We start from the raw sequence: 17822 nt of genomic DNA, 5'->3' as shown, positions 1-17822 counted from the left end.
ACTAAAAAAAGAAAGCGTTGGAGTAACTTGGGTAGTATCTCTGGAGACACAAAGTGCAGGAGTAACTCAACGGGTCAGGCAGCATCAACCCGCTGGAGTTACTCCAGCATTTTGTGTCTTTTTTGTAAGCCAACATCTGTAGTTCCTTGAATCTAAGTAGAATCATTTGTTTTGTACAATTGTCCAATGCCCCAGGGCTTGGAAGTTGCAAATTGTGCAAGGGGCAAAGATTAACTTTCATATCTGTTCCAGCGGAGGAAAAATAAAGCATCTGCCTCATCAGCTGAGAAGTCCACAAAAGCATCCGCCCATCATGGTAAGTTCAGCAAATGAATGCATGCAGCAGTCACAACACAATATGAGGATCTCTATCGATAACAGTTACTTTAGAAAATGGATATTTGCCTGCCAACTCTACTCAGCCTTTGCTAATTCATTGAACAATAGTTTAGTTTATTGTCACGCGTACCGAGGTACAGGGAAAAGCATTTGTTGCGTGCTCACCAGTTAGCAGAAAGACTATGCATGATTGCAATTGAGCCATCCACAGTGCACAGATACATGATAAAGGGAATAATATTTAGTGCAAGGTAAAGTCCAGTAAAATCCGATTAAAGATAGTCCAAGGGTCTCCAATGAGGTAGATGGTAGCTCCAGACCGCTCTCTTGTTGATAGGATGGTTCAGTTGCCTGGTAACAACTGGGTAGAAACTGTCCCTGAATCTGGAGTTATGCATTTTCACACTTCTGTATTGCTTGCCTGATGGGAGTAGGGTGACGAGGGATTGACCGGGGTGAGACTGGTCTTTGATTATGCAGGTGGCCTTGCCGAGGCAGAGTGAAATATAAATGGAGTCGATGGAAGGGAGGTTGGTTTATGTAACGGCAGCAATTCTCCACAATTTCTTGCGGTCTTGGAAGGAACTGTACCGAAAAAAGAACGATTGTGGGAACTTAAACATTGGTTCTGTAGCTCAACTGACCCATGGAAACCTAAACACCACAGGTCTACTTCTCACCCTGGACTTGGTCAGTATGGACAAGTTGGGCCAAAGGGTCTGTTTTTGTGGTGTGTGACTTTGTGGCTCTTTGACCCTTTGAGTTCCTCCAGTTCCTTGTGACTCTATCTAAACATATTGATGGGTTAGCCATATTGGGTGGTGGCAATTAACCAGGATTGGTCTCTGGATGTCCACCATTCATGGTTCCAGCTGAATTATGCTGGTGGGCTGAACTATAAGGAACCTTCAAGTAGAATTGTTGAATGCTGCAGATCAAAAGGAACTGCAACAAAATGTTTAGTTTAGTTTAGTTTAGAGAATCAACGCGGAAACAGGCCATTCGGCCCACCGGGTCTGTGCCGACCAGCGATCCACACGCATTAACAGTATCCAACACCCACTTGGGACAATTTTTACATTTACCAAGCCAATTAACCTACAAACCTGTACGTGTTTGGAGTGTGGGAGCAAACCGAATATCTCGGAGAAAACCCACGCAGATCACGGGGAGAACGTACAAACTCCGTACAGACAGCACCCGTAGTCAGGATCGAACCCGTGTCTCCGGCGCTCCATTCGCTGTAAGGCAGCAACTCTACCGCTGCGTGGCAAAGAAAGAGCCATCTAATTAGTCCCATTATTGTGAGCAATTTTGGGCTCCATATCTGAGGAAGGACTTGCTGGTGCTGGAGAGGGTCCAGAAGAGGTTTACGAGAATGATCCCAGGAATGATTGGGTTAAAATATAATTTGCGTTTGACGGCACTGGGCCTGTACTCGCTGAAGTTTAGAGGGATGAGGGGAGACCTCATTGAAACTTACTTAATAGTGAAAGGCCTGGATAGAGTGGATGTGGAGAGGATGTTTCTACTAGTGGGAGAGTCTAGGACCAGAGATCATAACCTCAGCATAAAAGGATGTATCTTTAGGAAGGAGATGAGGAGGAATCTCTTTAGTCAGAGGGTGGTAAATCTGTGGAATTAATTGTCACAGACAGCTGTTGATGCCATCAATGAATATTTTTAAGGCAGAGATTGATAGATTCTTGATTAGTGTGGGTGTCAGATGTTATGCGAAGAAGGCAGGAGAATGGGGTTGAGAGGGAAAGATAGATCAGCCATAATTGAATTGCGGAGTAGAGTTGATGGGCCGAATGGTCTAATTCGGCTCCTACAACATGAACTCACTACTGCTCTCACCCTAGTAGCCCTGCAAATATTCTCCTTGTAGTTATCATGTATGTTGCACTTAATCTTCTTTGGCTCCAGCATGGTCTCATGAGTTGGTAACAGTAATCAAAAGATATTAGAACATGCACATGAAAATAAGGCAAGGTCAGGACAGAAAGATTGGCAACCCACCTTGGAACCCACCTTGCTGTGTACCATGGTATGAAGAGGATTGTGGTTTGTCCCTCAAGATGGATGCTTTATTTGTTCATGTGAGTAAAGCATGGTTGTTTTTATGGTCTGAAGGAGGGTCCTATCCAGAAACGTCACCTATCCATGTTCTCCAGAGATGCTTAGTTTAGTTTGGTTTAGTTCATTGTCACGCGTACCAAGGTGCAATGAAAAGCTTTTTGTTGTGTGCTATCCAGTCAGCAGATAGACTAGACATTTCTGGTTGGGACACGACTTCAACCTGATTATAGCCTGACTGTAGTAGGGCGAGAGAGAGTTGGAAGAGAGGACCTGACAAGAGATAGCACTTCAACTCCCCCTCCCACTCCGTCTCCGACCTCTCTGTCCTGGGTCTCCTCCATGGCCACAGCGAGCAGCACCGGAAATTGGAGGAACAGTACCTCATATTCCGCTTGGGGAGTCTGCATCCTGGGGGCATGAACATCGAATTCTCCCAATTTTGTTAGTCCTTGCTATCTCCTCCCCTTCCTCAGTCCCCCTGCTGTCTCCTCCCATCCCCCAGCCTTCGGGCTCCTCCTCCTTTTTCCTTTCTTGTCCCCGCCCCCCCCCCATCCCCGATCAGTCTGAAGAAGGGTTTCGGCCCGAAACGTTGCCTAGTTCCTTCGCTCCATAGATGCTGCTGCACCTGCTGAGTTTCTCCAGCTTTTTTGTGTACCTTCGATTTTCCAGCATCTGCAGTTCCTTCTTAAACAAGGGATAACATTTGCTCTCACCAGTTCTGCTATAGATTCATTCATTTTGGACTGAAATAAGGTGATACCTCTTTAGTCAGGGTTGTGAGTTGTTGGAATATTGCATCATAGAGGGCAGTGTATTTTTGTCATTGCGTATATTGAAAGGTGAGACTGATAGAAATTTAGACACCTTGGGAATGAAGGGACACAGGGATTGGGCAGGAAAGAAGATTGGTGGTGGAAGTGATGATATTGAGTGACAGAGCAGACTTAGAGAGGTTGAATGACGTAACCCTGTTTGACTTGTCAGTCTGAAGAAGGGTCTCGACCCGAAATGTTGCCTATTCCTTCGCTCCCTAGATGCTGCCTCACCCGCTGAGTTTTTCCAGCATTTTTGTCTATCAAGCTCTGTTTGATTGATTGATTGAAAGATACAGCGTGAAAACAGGCCCTTAGGGCCACCAAGTCCATGCCGACCATCGATCACTTGTTTACACTAGTTCCATGTTATCCCATTTTCTCATCCACTCCCAACACACCAGAGGCATTTTACAGAGGCCAATTAACCCGCGAACACCCACGTTTTTGGGATGTGGAAGGAAACCGGAGCACCCAGAGGAAACCCACTCAGTCATAGGAAGAGGGTGCAAACTCCATACACAGACAGCATCCAATGTCAGGATTGAACCCAGGTTGTTGGTGCTGTGGGGCAGCATGGGCCATTTGGAAATGGTAATTTTCTGAATATCCGCCATGTTTCAACGGGTTCTAACAATGAGTTTATTGACTTGTACAGATCAGGGCAAATCTGCAGCTGTGCTGAAATCAGCTCAGAAGGAAGAGGAGCTAAGCCAGAACATTTCCCAGTTGCTGCCTGGTGAGAACATCTCTGGAGATTCACAGAGTGAAATGAGTGATTATGGTGAGACATCTTTTATTTGTGTGCTTGGGGCTTTTCCTGCATTTTCATAGTGAGATATGATTTCAGATCTCATTGCCAGTCGCCATTAGAAGAAGACATGACGTACATAATCTAAACCAAATGAGAAGTTATTATCTTCCATAAGTTTGCGATCAAGGAAGAGGTGGTATTGGGTCACTTGATCTGTACTTAGGTGGATAAATCCCCAGGGCCTGATGAGATCCATCTCAGGTTATTTTAGGAGCCAAGAGAGGAGATTGCAGGGGCCTTGATGAAGATCTTTGTATCCTTTCTAGCTATTGGTGAGGTCTCAGAGGACTGGAGAGTAGCTAATGTTGTTTCTTGTGTTTAGTTTATGAGTTTAGTTTGAGTTTAGTTTATTGTCATGTGTACCAAGGTACAGTGAAAAGCTTTTGTTGCGTGCTTGGTTGGGGGCCATTTTGGATCAACCTCTGTTTAAGAAGAGGAGTAGAGATCATCCAGGAAATGATTGGCTGCTGAGCCTCACGTCAGTGGTAGGCAAGCTATTGGAGAGGATTCTTCGGCATAGGATCTGGTTACTTTTAGAAGAAAATGGGATAATTAGAGACAGTCAGCATGGCTTAGTCTGTGCAGATCATGTCATGAATTTGATTGAGTTTTTTAAGGGGGTTATGGAGGTGATTGATAAGGGTAGGATGGCATATGTTGTCTGAATGAATTTCAGCAAGGCATTTGATAAAGTCCCTTATGGAAGGTGCATTCAGAAGCATGGGATCCACAGTGACCTGGTAGTTTGGATTCCAAACAGCCTAACCCATGGAAAATGTTACTTTGGAGGGAGGTGTGTAACCGGTAATGTTCCACAGGGATCTGTGTTGGGACCTGCTTTTGTGATATATATAAATTACTTGGATGTAAAGATAAATGGGTTAGTTTGTAAGTTTACAGACAACACCAAAATAAATAGAGTTGCAGACAGTGAGGAAGGCTGTCAAAGGATACAGCTGGATATAGATGCATTACTGAAATGGGTGGAGAAATGACAGATGAATTTTAATCTGAGCAAGCATGGGATGTTGCACTTTGATTGTAAGCAGAAATATAATTAATTTAGTTTAGTGTAGCTTAGTTTATTATTGCCACGTGTAGAGTTCAGATATTGGCAAGACCCTTACAGCATTGATATACAAAGGGATCTTGGGGTCCAAGTTCATTGCTCCCTAAAATTGGCAACACAGGTAGATAGAGTTAAATAAGGAATTTGCTATGCTTGCCTTCATCGGTTGGAGTATTGAATATAAGAGCCAGGAAGTTATGTTGCAGATTTATAAACGTTTGGTTTGTCCACATTTGGAGTATTGCGTGCAGTTCTGTGCATCCCATTACAGGAAGGATGTGGTGGCTTTGGAGAGGCTGCAGAGGAGGCTTCCCAACACGTATGGGTGTCTTCAGGAGATGAGTGGAGTGGAGATGGCACAATCGCACCGATGTAAAATCTCTGCAATTAATGATTATCTTTCATAAATTAAAACAGAAAATGACAGAAACACTCAGTAGGTCTGGCAGCGTCTGTGAACAGAGAAGCAGCTTACATTTCAGGTCTGAAAGCTTTCACTCTTGATTACCTCGCATTGGTGATTCTGCGATGACTGAATGTGAGCAGAACATATGTTTACACACTCAATCACACTCACATATTCAATCACACTTATAGAAAATAGAACAGTGCAGCACAGGAACAGGCCCTTAAGCTCACAATGTTTGTGCTGAACATGATGCCAAGTTAAACTAATCTCCTCTGCCTGCATGTGATCCATATCCCTCCACTCCCTGCATCCACTCACAGACATCTGCACTGACGGTCACTCTCAAACATTCATAAACTTACTAACAAATTTAAATCTGAATGCATTATATGAGTCAGCCACAGCTTTTATATTGTCAATCAATATGACACTGCTCTCACAGTTCTTAATCAGATTGTTAAAAAGTCTTTACTTCGTTGAGTTAATTCTTATCGCCGTGAATAAATCAGTGATCAAATGTTTCTTTTCATTTAAGGTAAAGGATCAGAAGATTTGCAAATTGCGCTCAAGCTACTCGAAACAAAAGCAATGTCTGCCAAGGCTCCAGCACTGAAACCTGAAGTCAAGTCAGGGGCTGAACTAGAATTGTGGCTGAGTCAAATCTGCTTCTTCTTCTTGAAGAGACTATTCCCAGCCTATGAACATGTGGAGGTCTTGAAGCTAGAGGCAAGGAAAGACATTCTGCGACAGAATGAACTGGAACACCAAGCAAGGATAAAGATTGAAATGAGGTCTGTATCCTGGCCTTACTGGAAAACCTCATAGTAACCACACAACGGGATTCTACCCCTTCCAGTGGCCCAGAGGGAATCGGATGGTTCTACCTAACCTAAAGCAAGGTTACTAATCTAAAAAGCTCTTCAATCCTACTATCATATCTGCCTCCACCACCAGGCACTCGAGACTCTGTGTGAAAAAACTTGCCCCACACATTATATTGTTTATTATGGTGTTTACAGAGCACTATGTTTACATATCTGTTGTGCCGCTGCAAGTGAGAGTTTCATTGTTTCGGGACATACGACAATAAAACACTCTTGACTAAACTTTGCCCCTTTCACCTTAAAGCTATGTTTTCTAGTCTTTGACATCTCCATCCTCGGAGAAAAGGTTCAGACTATCTACTCTATTTATGCCTCTCACATTTTAAGAGACTTGTAGAAAGGCACACGGGTATGTAGGGAATGGAGGGATATGGGATCATGTGCAGGTAGAGGAAATGAGTTGAAGATAGACACAAAATACTGGAGTAGCTCTGCATCTCTGGAGAAAAATAGGTGACATTTCGGGTAGGACCCCTTCTTCAGACTGAAATTAGAGGTGGGGGGGGAATAAACTGGAAGCGTGAAAACGCCAGAACAAATCAGTTTATTGTCACGTGTACCGAGGTACAGTGAAACCATTTTTTTTTGCTTGCTAACCAGTCAGCGGAAAGACTACATATGATTACAATCGAGCTGTCCAATGTAGATATACGATAAAGGGAATAACATTTATTCCAGTATTGACATTAATTGGTACATGTGACAATTCAATTAAATTATGGATCTTGATCAGCATGGACACTGTGGGCTGAAGGGCCTGTCTGCACCTGTACTGTTCTATGCTCATACCTGTCAAAGTTTCCTCAATGCTGCTCCAACTTTGTCTGTTCTAATCTGATTACAGGTTGAAAGATAAAGACATAAAATGCAGCCAGGAGAATGAATCGTCATTGAATGCTGGATCACAAAGTGACGAAGATGATAAAAACTATGTTCCACATAAGGATAATATTTCTGTCATATCCTCTAAAAAAAGCAGCGGAGTCAGAAAGAAGAAAAAATCCGTATGACTTGGGTCCTCACATATAAACGGGGACTAATTTTAATAAACCATTGTTATTAACAATTTTCTAACTTTCACTGAAACCTAAAATTGGAATAATTACAGTGTCTCTGTTTAAATATGTCATACCAGGGCTTAGGCAGAGGAATATATCTTAGAGGAATATATGTTCTATTTAATAGGTTCAAGGGCTATGGGGAGAAGGCAGAATAATGGGGAATAGAGGGTATAGAGGGAAGGATAGATTAGTCATGATTGAATGGCAGAGTAGACTAGAGGAGCAGAATTAGGCATTTGCAGCTCATCGAGTCTACTCCGTCATTCAGTCATGGCTGATCTATTTTTCCCTCTCAACCCCATTATCTGCCTTCTCCCCATCACCTTTAACACCCTTACTAATCAATAAAGAGCTGCAGGCGAGAAAAGACCAGGGTTAAATCAGGGACAGCAGCAGATTGCCTCAGACAGGGAGGTGCCCTGGAATGTCAATTGATGGTTGGGGAAGTATGATATCAAGAGGGATACAATGTGGCGCACTGTGGAATTGGTTAAATGACTAGGGTGGAAGAAGGCGAAAAAGGGGAAGAGGTGAGGAGTGTTAGTAGAAGCTCTACATCATGGCAGACTCTGAACTCGTTGAGGTGGATGCGGAGCAGTACAAAGGTGTCTATTGAGGACATGACATTCTATGATTCATTCGCAGCCAAAGATAGTTCACAGCCCAGACCTCTGCAATGCAGGAGATGAGCACCAGAGGGCACTCTCACGCCTCAGACCGCAACAAACCAAGTTTCTCTTTCGAAATTCACCTCCAGCTCGTTTGGTTCCATATCTAACCCTCAGCCGACTGGAAATTCACCGAGGAATTCAGTTATTTTGTCATCAAAGCCAAACCACTGTTCTTGAGTACATACTCTGTACAACACCGAGTCAGTGCTGCACTGTCTGTGATACCATCTTTCCATGTCAGGTGTTAAACTGACGCTCTCAATGACTTTTCAGGTGGGTGTAATAGATTCTATTGGCACTGCAGTAGTCTGAGAAAAAGCATCCCTTGGTCAACATCTACCCATCTGCTAACACCACCTGGGAGCAACTTAGCTCTGTATGGAGTTTTCAAGAAGGAACTGCAGATGCTGGAAGATCGAAGGTACACAAAAATGCTGGAGAAACTCAGCGGGTGCAGCAGCATCTATGGAGCGAAGGAAATAGGCGACGAGCTCTGTATGGAGATCAGTTGCTGTGATGTCCACAATACAATAGTGACAGTACTTATGTGCAAGGATGGATACAAAGTGCTGGAGTAATTCAGCAGGTCAGGCAGTGTCTCTGGAGGATGTGGAGTTACTCTAGCACTTTGTGCCTTCTTTTTTGTAAACTAGCAGATGCAATTCCTTGTTTCTACTCAAAAATTTCAATTCCAGTTAGCCACAATATATGCCAACAAAAAATCTTCCATTTTCCCTTTATCTTAACATAACTGCAGAAAGCCAACAACTCCATAAATTAGTGCAGATAGATTTGATTTTATTTTTAAAAAATGCATCATTACATGGATAAATCAGCACCTTGTCTCTCAGATAAACCCGTTTCACTTTGAGGAAGTGAAGAAATTAAAGATGGCAGAACACACAAATGCTAAAACATAATCTGTCTGGGTATATATACCTGCAGTTGTCTGATATGAAAACTAAGTTTGACGTACAAAAGATCTGCTAATTTTTAAGCCAATAACTTAAATGCATGCAACACACAATTTCACACATCTAAGTACATGACTTTTGAGTGCTTTGAAAAATCTGCATTGCTATTAAGACTGGGAAGTAACGTCTATCTGCAAGTAGTTTTTGGCTGAGAAAGGCAGGGACAGGATGTGGTAGCCTGGGTGCAAACCAAACCAGCTGTCATAATGTAGCTGGCTACCTCCAAAACCCAACACCACGGAAGTTATTGGACAACTGAAAACTCCAATACGCTGATAAAGCTCCTTGGATTAACTAAGATCTTGTGTACAAATGTTTACACAAGGCATATATGTCCCAGGACACAAAGTACTGGAGTAACTCAGTGGGTCAGGCAACAATTCTGGAGAACATGGATAGGTGATATTTTGGGTTGGGACCCACCTTCAAACTAGGTGACGATTTGGGTCGGGACTCTTCTTCAGACTGACCCGAAATGATGCCAACATATGTTCTCCAGAGATGCTGCCTGACCCGCTGAGTTACTCCAGCATTTTGTGTCCTTTTTATAAACCAGCATTTGCAGTTCCTTGTGTCTCTTTATTTCCCAGGCCTTGTTGAACATACAAATGTGGGACACTGTTTCTCCAAACTGAAAAAATCTTCAAAATACACAGATTTTCAAGTCATAATGGCATGTTACTCCCAGCGTCCGTGTCTGAAAATATTACAGTTTATGTAGTAGTTTTGTTCAAAGTTAAAACTGCACAGGACATCAGGAGCTGATGCAGTGTAACAATAACCCACACAATACTGAGCAAGAATACTTCCTGATAAACACAGATCACTTCACACAGAAACCCACATCTACATAAAAAAGGGACCCACATTATATCAGATCACGCAGCTTTCATTAGAGAATACACTTTTTTTAATATATAAAATACCCAGTGATCAACTCTCCTAAACAAGAGTTAACATAAATAAAGCAAAAAATACAGACACAATGGGAAAGTTAAAATCTCACTCAAATGTCATTGTTAATTTATTTTTTTACAATACAAGCTTGCCATATATTACAGAATGGAATGATAAAGTTCTCATTCTTTTAACTCCATTACCATAAATATTTAAAATCTAATTATCTTACATTTCATGGAAATTTCCTATCACAGCGACTGCTGTGCGCAAGCTGAAGGTGAGCCCTTTCCCTTCCAAGAACGAGCAGGATTAATGGGAATACCATCGCCGTCACTGGCATAACTTATGGGATGGAGTTTGTTGGCCACAGTGGCATCATCCATAGTTCCTCCTTGTGCCCTCAAGCTGACTGGTGTCACCCCACATCCCTGTCCCGTAACTGAAGCCACAATGAGCAGCGAGATTCAGCTCCGTTAATCCAAGAAGAAAATGTTGTTAAACTGAGTTGCACAGAGTTTCTTGACTTCCTCTGGATGGAGTAAGAACACAGTAAAAAAGTCAGAAGGTTTTTACGAGCCAAGGGCATTTCATTGTCAAAACAGTAGAAACAATAAACTGCAGATGCTGGTGAATGCACAAAAGGACACACAATTCTGGAGTAATTCAGCGGGTCAGGCAGCATCTCTGGAGAACAAGGGCAGGTGACGTTTCCGTTTGGGACCCTTCTTCAATCTGAACAAGAACTCGACCTGAAACATCACCAATCCATGTTCTCCAGAGATGCTGCCTGATCCACTGAGTTACTCTAGAACTTTGTGTCTTTTTGGACATATAATTCTCATTCGACCAGCGACAAAACACTAATTCTTACTTGCAGCAGTTTAACAATTCCATTAATACAGATAATATATATTTTTTAATTCAATAATTTAATAACTGTAAAGACCAATGTCCATAGTGCAACCAAAGACAGTCCATAGAAGTTCATGGTTGTTGCGGTTAGTGTTTTGTACTGTTCAAGAGCCTGATGGGTTGTTGGGAAGAAGCTGTTCCTGAACTTGGTGGTCACAGTTTATGGGCCCAGTTGAATTTATTATTGTCACATATACTGAGGTACAGTGAAAAACTTCTGTTTGCATGCAATTCAGTCAAAGAAAATACTATACATGATTACAATCAAGCAGTCCACAGATAAAGGAGAGATTGAAGTCCGATAATGTTATAGATTAAAGATAGTTCCAAAGGTCTCCGTGAGGTAGATTGGAGGTCAGGACCAGACTCTAGCTGATGAGAGAACCGTTCAGTTGCCTGCTAACAGAATTGTTGACTTTGTACATCATGACTGCAATCTGAAGGTCCAGCAGCAGATTGATTCTTGATCCAGATTCCAGCATTGTAGTCTCTTATATCTCAACAATTCCATGACATGAAATTACTTTAGACTTTAGATACAGCGTGGAATCTGACCCTTCGGACCACCGAGTCTGCGCTGACCACCGATCACTTATTCTAGCACTATCCTACACACGGGACAATTTACAGAAGCCAATTAATCTACAAACCTGCACCTCTGGAATATGGGAGAAACCGGAGCACCCGGAGATATCCCACGGAATGAGCAAACTGCTTACAGACAGTACCTGTAGTCAGGATCAAACCTGGGTCTCTGAAACTCTACTACTACACCACAGTGCATCAACAGTCAAGAGTGTTTGATTGAACTGTCCACGCGACATGTTAACGACTGACGATATGGGAGCTGATAACGGTTGGTGAGACTGCTCTAGAAACACTTGGTCCCTCAAAGTTAATGCTCCAGTGACCCTCCATTTTGTGTCATTTACAAAGCCTCTCCCCTTCCAGTGCTCATCTAGCTTCTTCCCAAAAACATCTCAGCTATTTGGTAAAAAAGGCTTCTGATACATTGGCCTTCATCAGACAGGGTATTGCGTATAGAAGTTGGGATGTTATGTTACAGTTGTACAAGATGTTGGTGAGGTGTATTAAGGCATATAGATGTCATTACACGCAGATTTTATAACATTTAAAAGCCATTTGGATGGATACATGGATAGCATAGGTTTAGAGGGATATGGGCCAAATGTAGGCACGTGGGACTAGTGTTGATGGGACATCTAATTGGTATGGGCAAATTTTAGCGAAAGGTCTGTTTCCGTGCTATATGACTCCATTTGCCTCAATGTCTCTCGTATTACTGAGTTCAAAGTTCTGGGCACCTCATCACATTCTTTCTTGAATAGCCATAGAAAGAATACAAGATAATTTCCCAGCGTGATAAGGAGGTCAAAGATGTTACACCTAATTCTCTTAACTTTTCCTGGGTTTCATGTTGGTCAAAATAAAAAGCTTTTAATGGGGGAGACATATATTTGGTTGGTTTAACAGTCAATGACCACTGGGGCGGCACACAGTGGCGCAGATGGTAGCTGCTCTCTCACAGTGGCAGAGTCCTGGGTTCAATCCTGACCCCGGATGCTGTCTTGTGTGGAGTTTGCATGTTCACCCTGTGACCGCGTGGGTTTCCTTTGTGTTCGGGTTTGTAGATTAATTGGCCTCTGTACAAGTTCCCCCTTGTGCATAGGGAGTGGATCAGAAAGTGGGATAACATTGAACTAGTATGAATGGATGATCGATGGTCAGCGTGGACTCGATGGGCCGAAGGGCCTGTTTCCATGCTGTATCTCTAAATTAACGTAAACTACAAACTAGAGGGCATATGTGTGTAAGTAAGTGTTCACAAAGGAGCCACAAAACAGGCTGCAAAACTCAAGCGCCAGCAAAGAAAGGAGAGACTCTCCACCAAGGCATCCCATCCCAACCACATCCCACCACCCTCATCCACACCCACACTATCCCTCCAGTCCCGGCATATCCATGTGCTTATCCAAAAGCCTCTTAAACAGCACTATTGTATCTACCTCCACCACCACTCCTGACAGCGCTTATCAGGCATCCATCACTCTCTGTGTAAAAAAAAATGCCCTGCATATCAACCTTTAAACTTTGCCGCTCGCACTTTAAGCCTATGGCTTTTGGATAGGCACATGAATGTGCAGTGAATTCAGAGATATGGATAATATACACGCAGAATTGGTTCATAAGTTCACAAATTGTAGGAGAAGAATTAGGCCATTCAGCACATCAAGTCCTCTCTGCCATTCATTCATGGCTGCTCTTTCTTTCCCACCCAACCCCATTCTCCTGACTTCTCCCCATAACCCGACACCCGTACTAATCAAAAATCTATCAATCTCCACCGTAAAAATATCCATTGTCTTGGCCTCCACAGCCTTTTGTGGCAATGAATTCCAGATTCACCACCCTCTGACGAAAGACATTCCACCTCATCTCCTTTCTAAAGGTACGTTATTTTATTCTGAGGCTATGGCCTTTGGTCCTAGACTCTCCCATTAGTCGAAACATTCTCTCCACATCCACTCTTGGCATCATGTTTGGCACAGACATTGTGGGCCGAAGGGCCTGTTGTGCTGTACTGTTCTACGTTCTATGTGCACTTGGAGATTAGCTCTCTAATCTCACTGGTAAATTCGAGGAGGTAGAGAGATTAAATGCCAAGAACAACTCACCGTTAACCTCGATTAGATTTGCGTTCTTCTGACACAGAATGACATACAGCTCGCGTTGGTCGGACTTTTTGCCGACAACCCAATAATCCGTCATGGCCTTGGCAATGACCTCTTCATCCTCGTCGGCTCTGTTGGAAATGAGAAAAAGCAAGTCAAACGGGAGACATGAGAACCTCAATTGCCCCTTAGTCACCCAGTCCAGGTCAGAAGGTGTTAGCTGAGCAAAACAAGTGGTTGCACCTTGAGAAATCGCTGTTGATATCCCCCAGGATCTTCATGAGATCGGGATGGACGGAGGTCAGAGACATGCTGGCCGTTTTGCGCATGTGGATGGTTGTCTTCTCCGCCAGGTTCATGTGGTTGAAATAAATATATTTAAAGTGAGGTTCCTTTTCAGGCCTGCAAGTGAAAGATCAAAAGCTTTGTAATTGCAAATGGTAGCTGCAGTCACTTCCTAGCTGAATGAAACGCAAGCACTGGTTTATTCCCACATCCCAAAGACGTGCTGGTTTGTAGGTTAATTACTCCTCTGTGAATTGCCCCTAATGTGTAGGGAGTGGATGAGTAACCATATAACCATATAACAATTACAGCACGGAAACAGGCCATCTCGACCCTTCTAGTCCGTGCCGAACACGTATTCTCCCCTAGTCCCATATACCTGCGCTCAGACCATAACCCTCCATTCCTTTCCCGTCCATATAACTATCCAATTTATTTTTAAATGATAAAAACGAACCTGCCTCCACCACCTTCACTGGAAGCTCATTCCACACAGCCACCACTCTCTGAGTAAAGAAGTTCCCCCTCATGTTACCCCTAAACGTCTGTCCCTTAATTCTCAAGTCATGTCCCCTTGTTTGAATCTTCCCTACTCTCAGTGGGAAAAGCTTATCCACGTCAACTCTGTCTATCCCTCTCATCATTTTAAAGACCTCTATCAAGTCCCCTCTTAACCTTCTGCGCTCCAAAGAATAAAGCCCTAACTTGTTCAACCTTTCTCTGTAAGTTAGTTGCTGAAACCCAGGCAACATTCTAGTAAATCTCCTCTGTACTCTCTCTATTTTGTTGACATCCTTCCTATAATTAGGCGACCAAAATTGTACCCCATACTCCAGAATTGGCCTCACCAATGCCTTGTACAATTTTAACATTACATCCCAACTTCTATACTCAATGCTCTGATTTATAAAGGCCAGCACACCAAAAGCTTTCTTTACCACCCTATCTACATGAGATTCCACTTTCAGGGAACTGTGCACAGTTATTCCCAGATCCCTCTGTTCACCTGCATTCCCTACCATTTACCATGTACATCCTATTTTGATTTGTCCTGCCAAGATGTAGCACCTCACACTTATCAGCATTAAACTCCATCTGCCATCTTTCAGTCCACTCTTCCAACTGGCATAAATCTCTCTGTAGACTTTGAAAATCTACTTCATTATCCACAACCCCACCTATCTTAGTATCATCTGCATACTTACTAATCCAATTTACCACACCATCATCCAGTAAGTGAGATAACATAGAACTAGTGCGAACGGGTGATCGATTATCAGCGTGGACTCGGTGGGTCTACTTCCAATGTTGTATCTACAAACTAACCAAACTGGGCAAATGGATCCACTATTGAACCATTGAAGGATGACCATTACCTGAATGAGTTGGCTCAAGTGAAACAACTACGTAACCTTCATATCTCTCTGGGCAACACCAGACTTCATCCCACACTGTCATCACTCTCTCAAACTGACCTCTCATAAGCTAACAACATACTCCCAATCTTCCAATCCACCCTCGTGGTGACCCTTGAACTTTTTTTTAACCTGCACTTTCTCTGTAGCTATAACACTATACTCTGCACTCTTTTTTATGTTCCCTTTCTACATTACATGGTGTACTCATGTACGGAAGATAGACACAAAAAGCTGGAGTAACTCAGCAGGACAGGCAGCATCTCTGGAGAGAAGGAATGGGTGACGTTTCGGGTCGAGACCCTTCTTCAACCCGAATCTTGTTAGGTATTGCGTGAATCTCCTGGTCTCAGCAGATCTAACAATGTGGTCATCAACAATAGACAGGTCGCATCTATTTCATGCAACACCTTAAAATTTAATTAACAATGAGGCTGATTCGGGATATCAAGTAACATGGCACCAAACCTATTAAAAATGCTTCCGATGATCTCGAACAAATCACTCTCAATCTGGGCCGTTAGTTCCCCGCACAGGTTTAGGTTTAAGGTAGACACAAAATGCTGGAGTAACTCGGCGGGACAGGCAGAATCTCTGGAGAGAAGGAATGGGTGACGTTTTGGATCGAGACCCTTCCTCAGACTGAAGAAGAGTCTCGACCTGAAACGTCACCCATTCCTTCTCTCCAGAGATGCTGCCTGTACCGATGAGTTACTCCAGCATTTTGTGCCTACCTTCGATTTAAACCAGCATCTGCAGTTCTTTCTTACACAGGTTTATGTTCAGTTTAGTTTAGAGATACAGCGTGGAAACAAGTCCTTCGGCTAGTGTCTGGTCATTCGGGATTGAGATGAGATGAAATTTTAAACCGTGCAGTGCACATATACAGGATAAAGGGAATAATGTTTAGTGCAAGATAAAGTCCAGTAAAGTCCACTTAAACCTTTTTTTTAGTTTAGTTTAGCTTATTGTCACGTGTAACGAGGTACAGTGAAAAGCTAGACACAAAATGCTGGAGTAACTCAGCGGGTCAGGCAGCATCTCTGGAGAAAAGGAATTCATGATGTTTCAGGTCGGGACTTCTTCAGACAGAGTCAGGGGAGAGGTAAACTAGAGGCATGAAAGGGCTCAGAACAAATTAAGGCTGGCACCAATGACCAAGGAAAGGTGGAGCCCACATTGGTCCATTGTTGGCTGCGGAAGAAGTGATAATGATAAGGAAGGGATATGAACAGTGAAACTAGCAGGACGACTAGAGAGGGTGATGGAGGGATAGAGAGAGGGGGAAAAAAATGCAAGGGTTACTAAAATTAGAGAAATCAATATTGATATTGCTGTGTAAAGAAGCATCTGCAGTTCCTTCCTACACATACAGTGAAAAGCTTTTGTTGCATGCTAACCTTGCAAACCGCACCGGTGGTCGGGATAGGGATCGAGCTGTGGACTGTGGTGCAAGGCAGCGGCACTGACCACTACACCACCGTGCTGCCCTGATGCATTAGGGTGTACGGAGTCTGCTTGTACTCACGCAGAGAGGCGCTTGTTTGCGTTGAACTGCTCGCAGATGTCGGAAGCCAGGAGTGTGAGCTGAGGACCAACCAGGTCATCCAGTCGCTGGCAGAACTCTCGTGTCAGATCCACTGCGGCTGAGGAGTGGAGCAAAGCGATCACTTCAGCTGCAGGTAGATAAAAATGCTGGAGAAACTCAGCGGGTGACGCAGCATCTACGGAGCGAAGGATTAGGTGACGTTTCGGGTCGAGACCCTTCTTCAGACTCAAGAGTCACCGAGTGGCACAGAGTCGTACAGCACCGGAACAGGCCCTTCGGTCCACCACATCCATACCGGCCATCGTGTTGCCGTCCACACTGAGGGGCACAAGGGCTTTGGGAAAGTTCTTAAGTTCCAGGAGCAGAATTAGGCTATTGGGCCCATCAAGTCTACTCCACCATTCAATCATGGCTGATCTATATTTCCCTCTCAACCCCATTCTTCTGCCTTCTCCCCATAACCCCTGACATCTGAAGAGGCAGGAACCTTGAACCGAGGCTAGGGTCAGTGCAGTGTGGTAGCTCTGAGGGGCTGAATGACCTACAGGTTGGAGCACGGAGCACACAAAACCCGGTGTAGGAAATCGTCCCGTGAACGCACTATATAAACTAATGCCTAAACCCTATGCTTGCCTGTACACTCTGCATATTTATTGCTATGTCGTTACAGGGAATAAAGCTTAAAATCGAAAATAAAACAATTGCTGTCATCAGAGATGGATTTGTTCTTTCATTAAATGTGCAAGGATTGCCATGCCAGTTTCCAAAGAAAACCCCTTAAGTGGCCTCCTGCTGAGATAAGGCCACCTAAGATCACTATTCTTGGTAAACTAGTTCCGTTCTTCTTGTATGTTTTGGGTTTGTTTATTAATTTATATTCCACATAAACTGTGCAAGTCCCAAATGCCAGATGGAATCTTTCCCAAGTCTGTGTGGAGTTTGCACGTTCTCCT

General features: G+C 43.4%; 2 protein-coding genes across 6 annotated transcripts in view; one reads left to right on the top strand and one right to left on the bottom strand.

Moving 5' to 3' along the window:
* Positions 1–7487, top strand: part of LOC116985682 (radial spoke head 10 homolog B-like) — a 28285-nt gene extending 20798 nt beyond the window's left edge. For both annotated transcript variants that reach the window (XM_033040564.1, XM_033040565.1), the window contains 4 exons: positions 253–316; positions 3892–4017; positions 6061–6316; positions 7254–7487. In XM_033040564.1, the coding sequence (XP_032896455.1) occupies positions 253–316; positions 3892–4017; positions 6061–6316; positions 7254–7419 (612 nt within the window). In that variant the 3' untranslated portion in view covers positions 7420–7487. The remainder of the gene's footprint in view (positions 1–252; positions 317–3891; positions 4018–6060; positions 6317–7253) is intronic.
* Positions 7488–8918: 1431 nt separating this feature from the next.
* Positions 8919–17822, bottom strand: part of ccz1 (CCZ1 homolog, vacuolar protein trafficking and biogenesis associated) — a 34819-nt gene continuing 25915 nt past the window's right edge. For all 4 annotated transcript variants that reach the window (XM_033040568.1, XM_033040569.1, XM_033040570.1 and 1 more), the window contains 4 exons: positions 16849–16966; positions 13864–14022; positions 13624–13751; positions 8919–10544 (listed from right to left, as the gene is read on the bottom strand). In XM_033040568.1, the coding sequence (XP_032896459.1) occupies positions 10489–10544; positions 13624–13751; positions 13864–14022; positions 16849–16966 (461 nt within the window). In that variant the 3' untranslated portion in view covers positions 8919–10488. The remainder of the gene's footprint in view (positions 10545–13623; positions 13752–13863; positions 14023–16848; positions 16967–17822) is intronic.

The sequence above is a fragment of the Amblyraja radiata genome, chromosome 22 (assembly GCF_010909765.2).
Source record: "Amblyraja radiata isolate CabotCenter1 chromosome 22, sAmbRad1.1.pri, whole genome shotgun sequence".
In the NCBI taxonomy this organism is placed as follows: domain Eukaryota; kingdom Metazoa; phylum Chordata; class Chondrichthyes; order Rajiformes; family Rajidae; genus Amblyraja; species Amblyraja radiata.
This window is presented reverse-complemented; position numbering and strand designations above follow the sequence as displayed.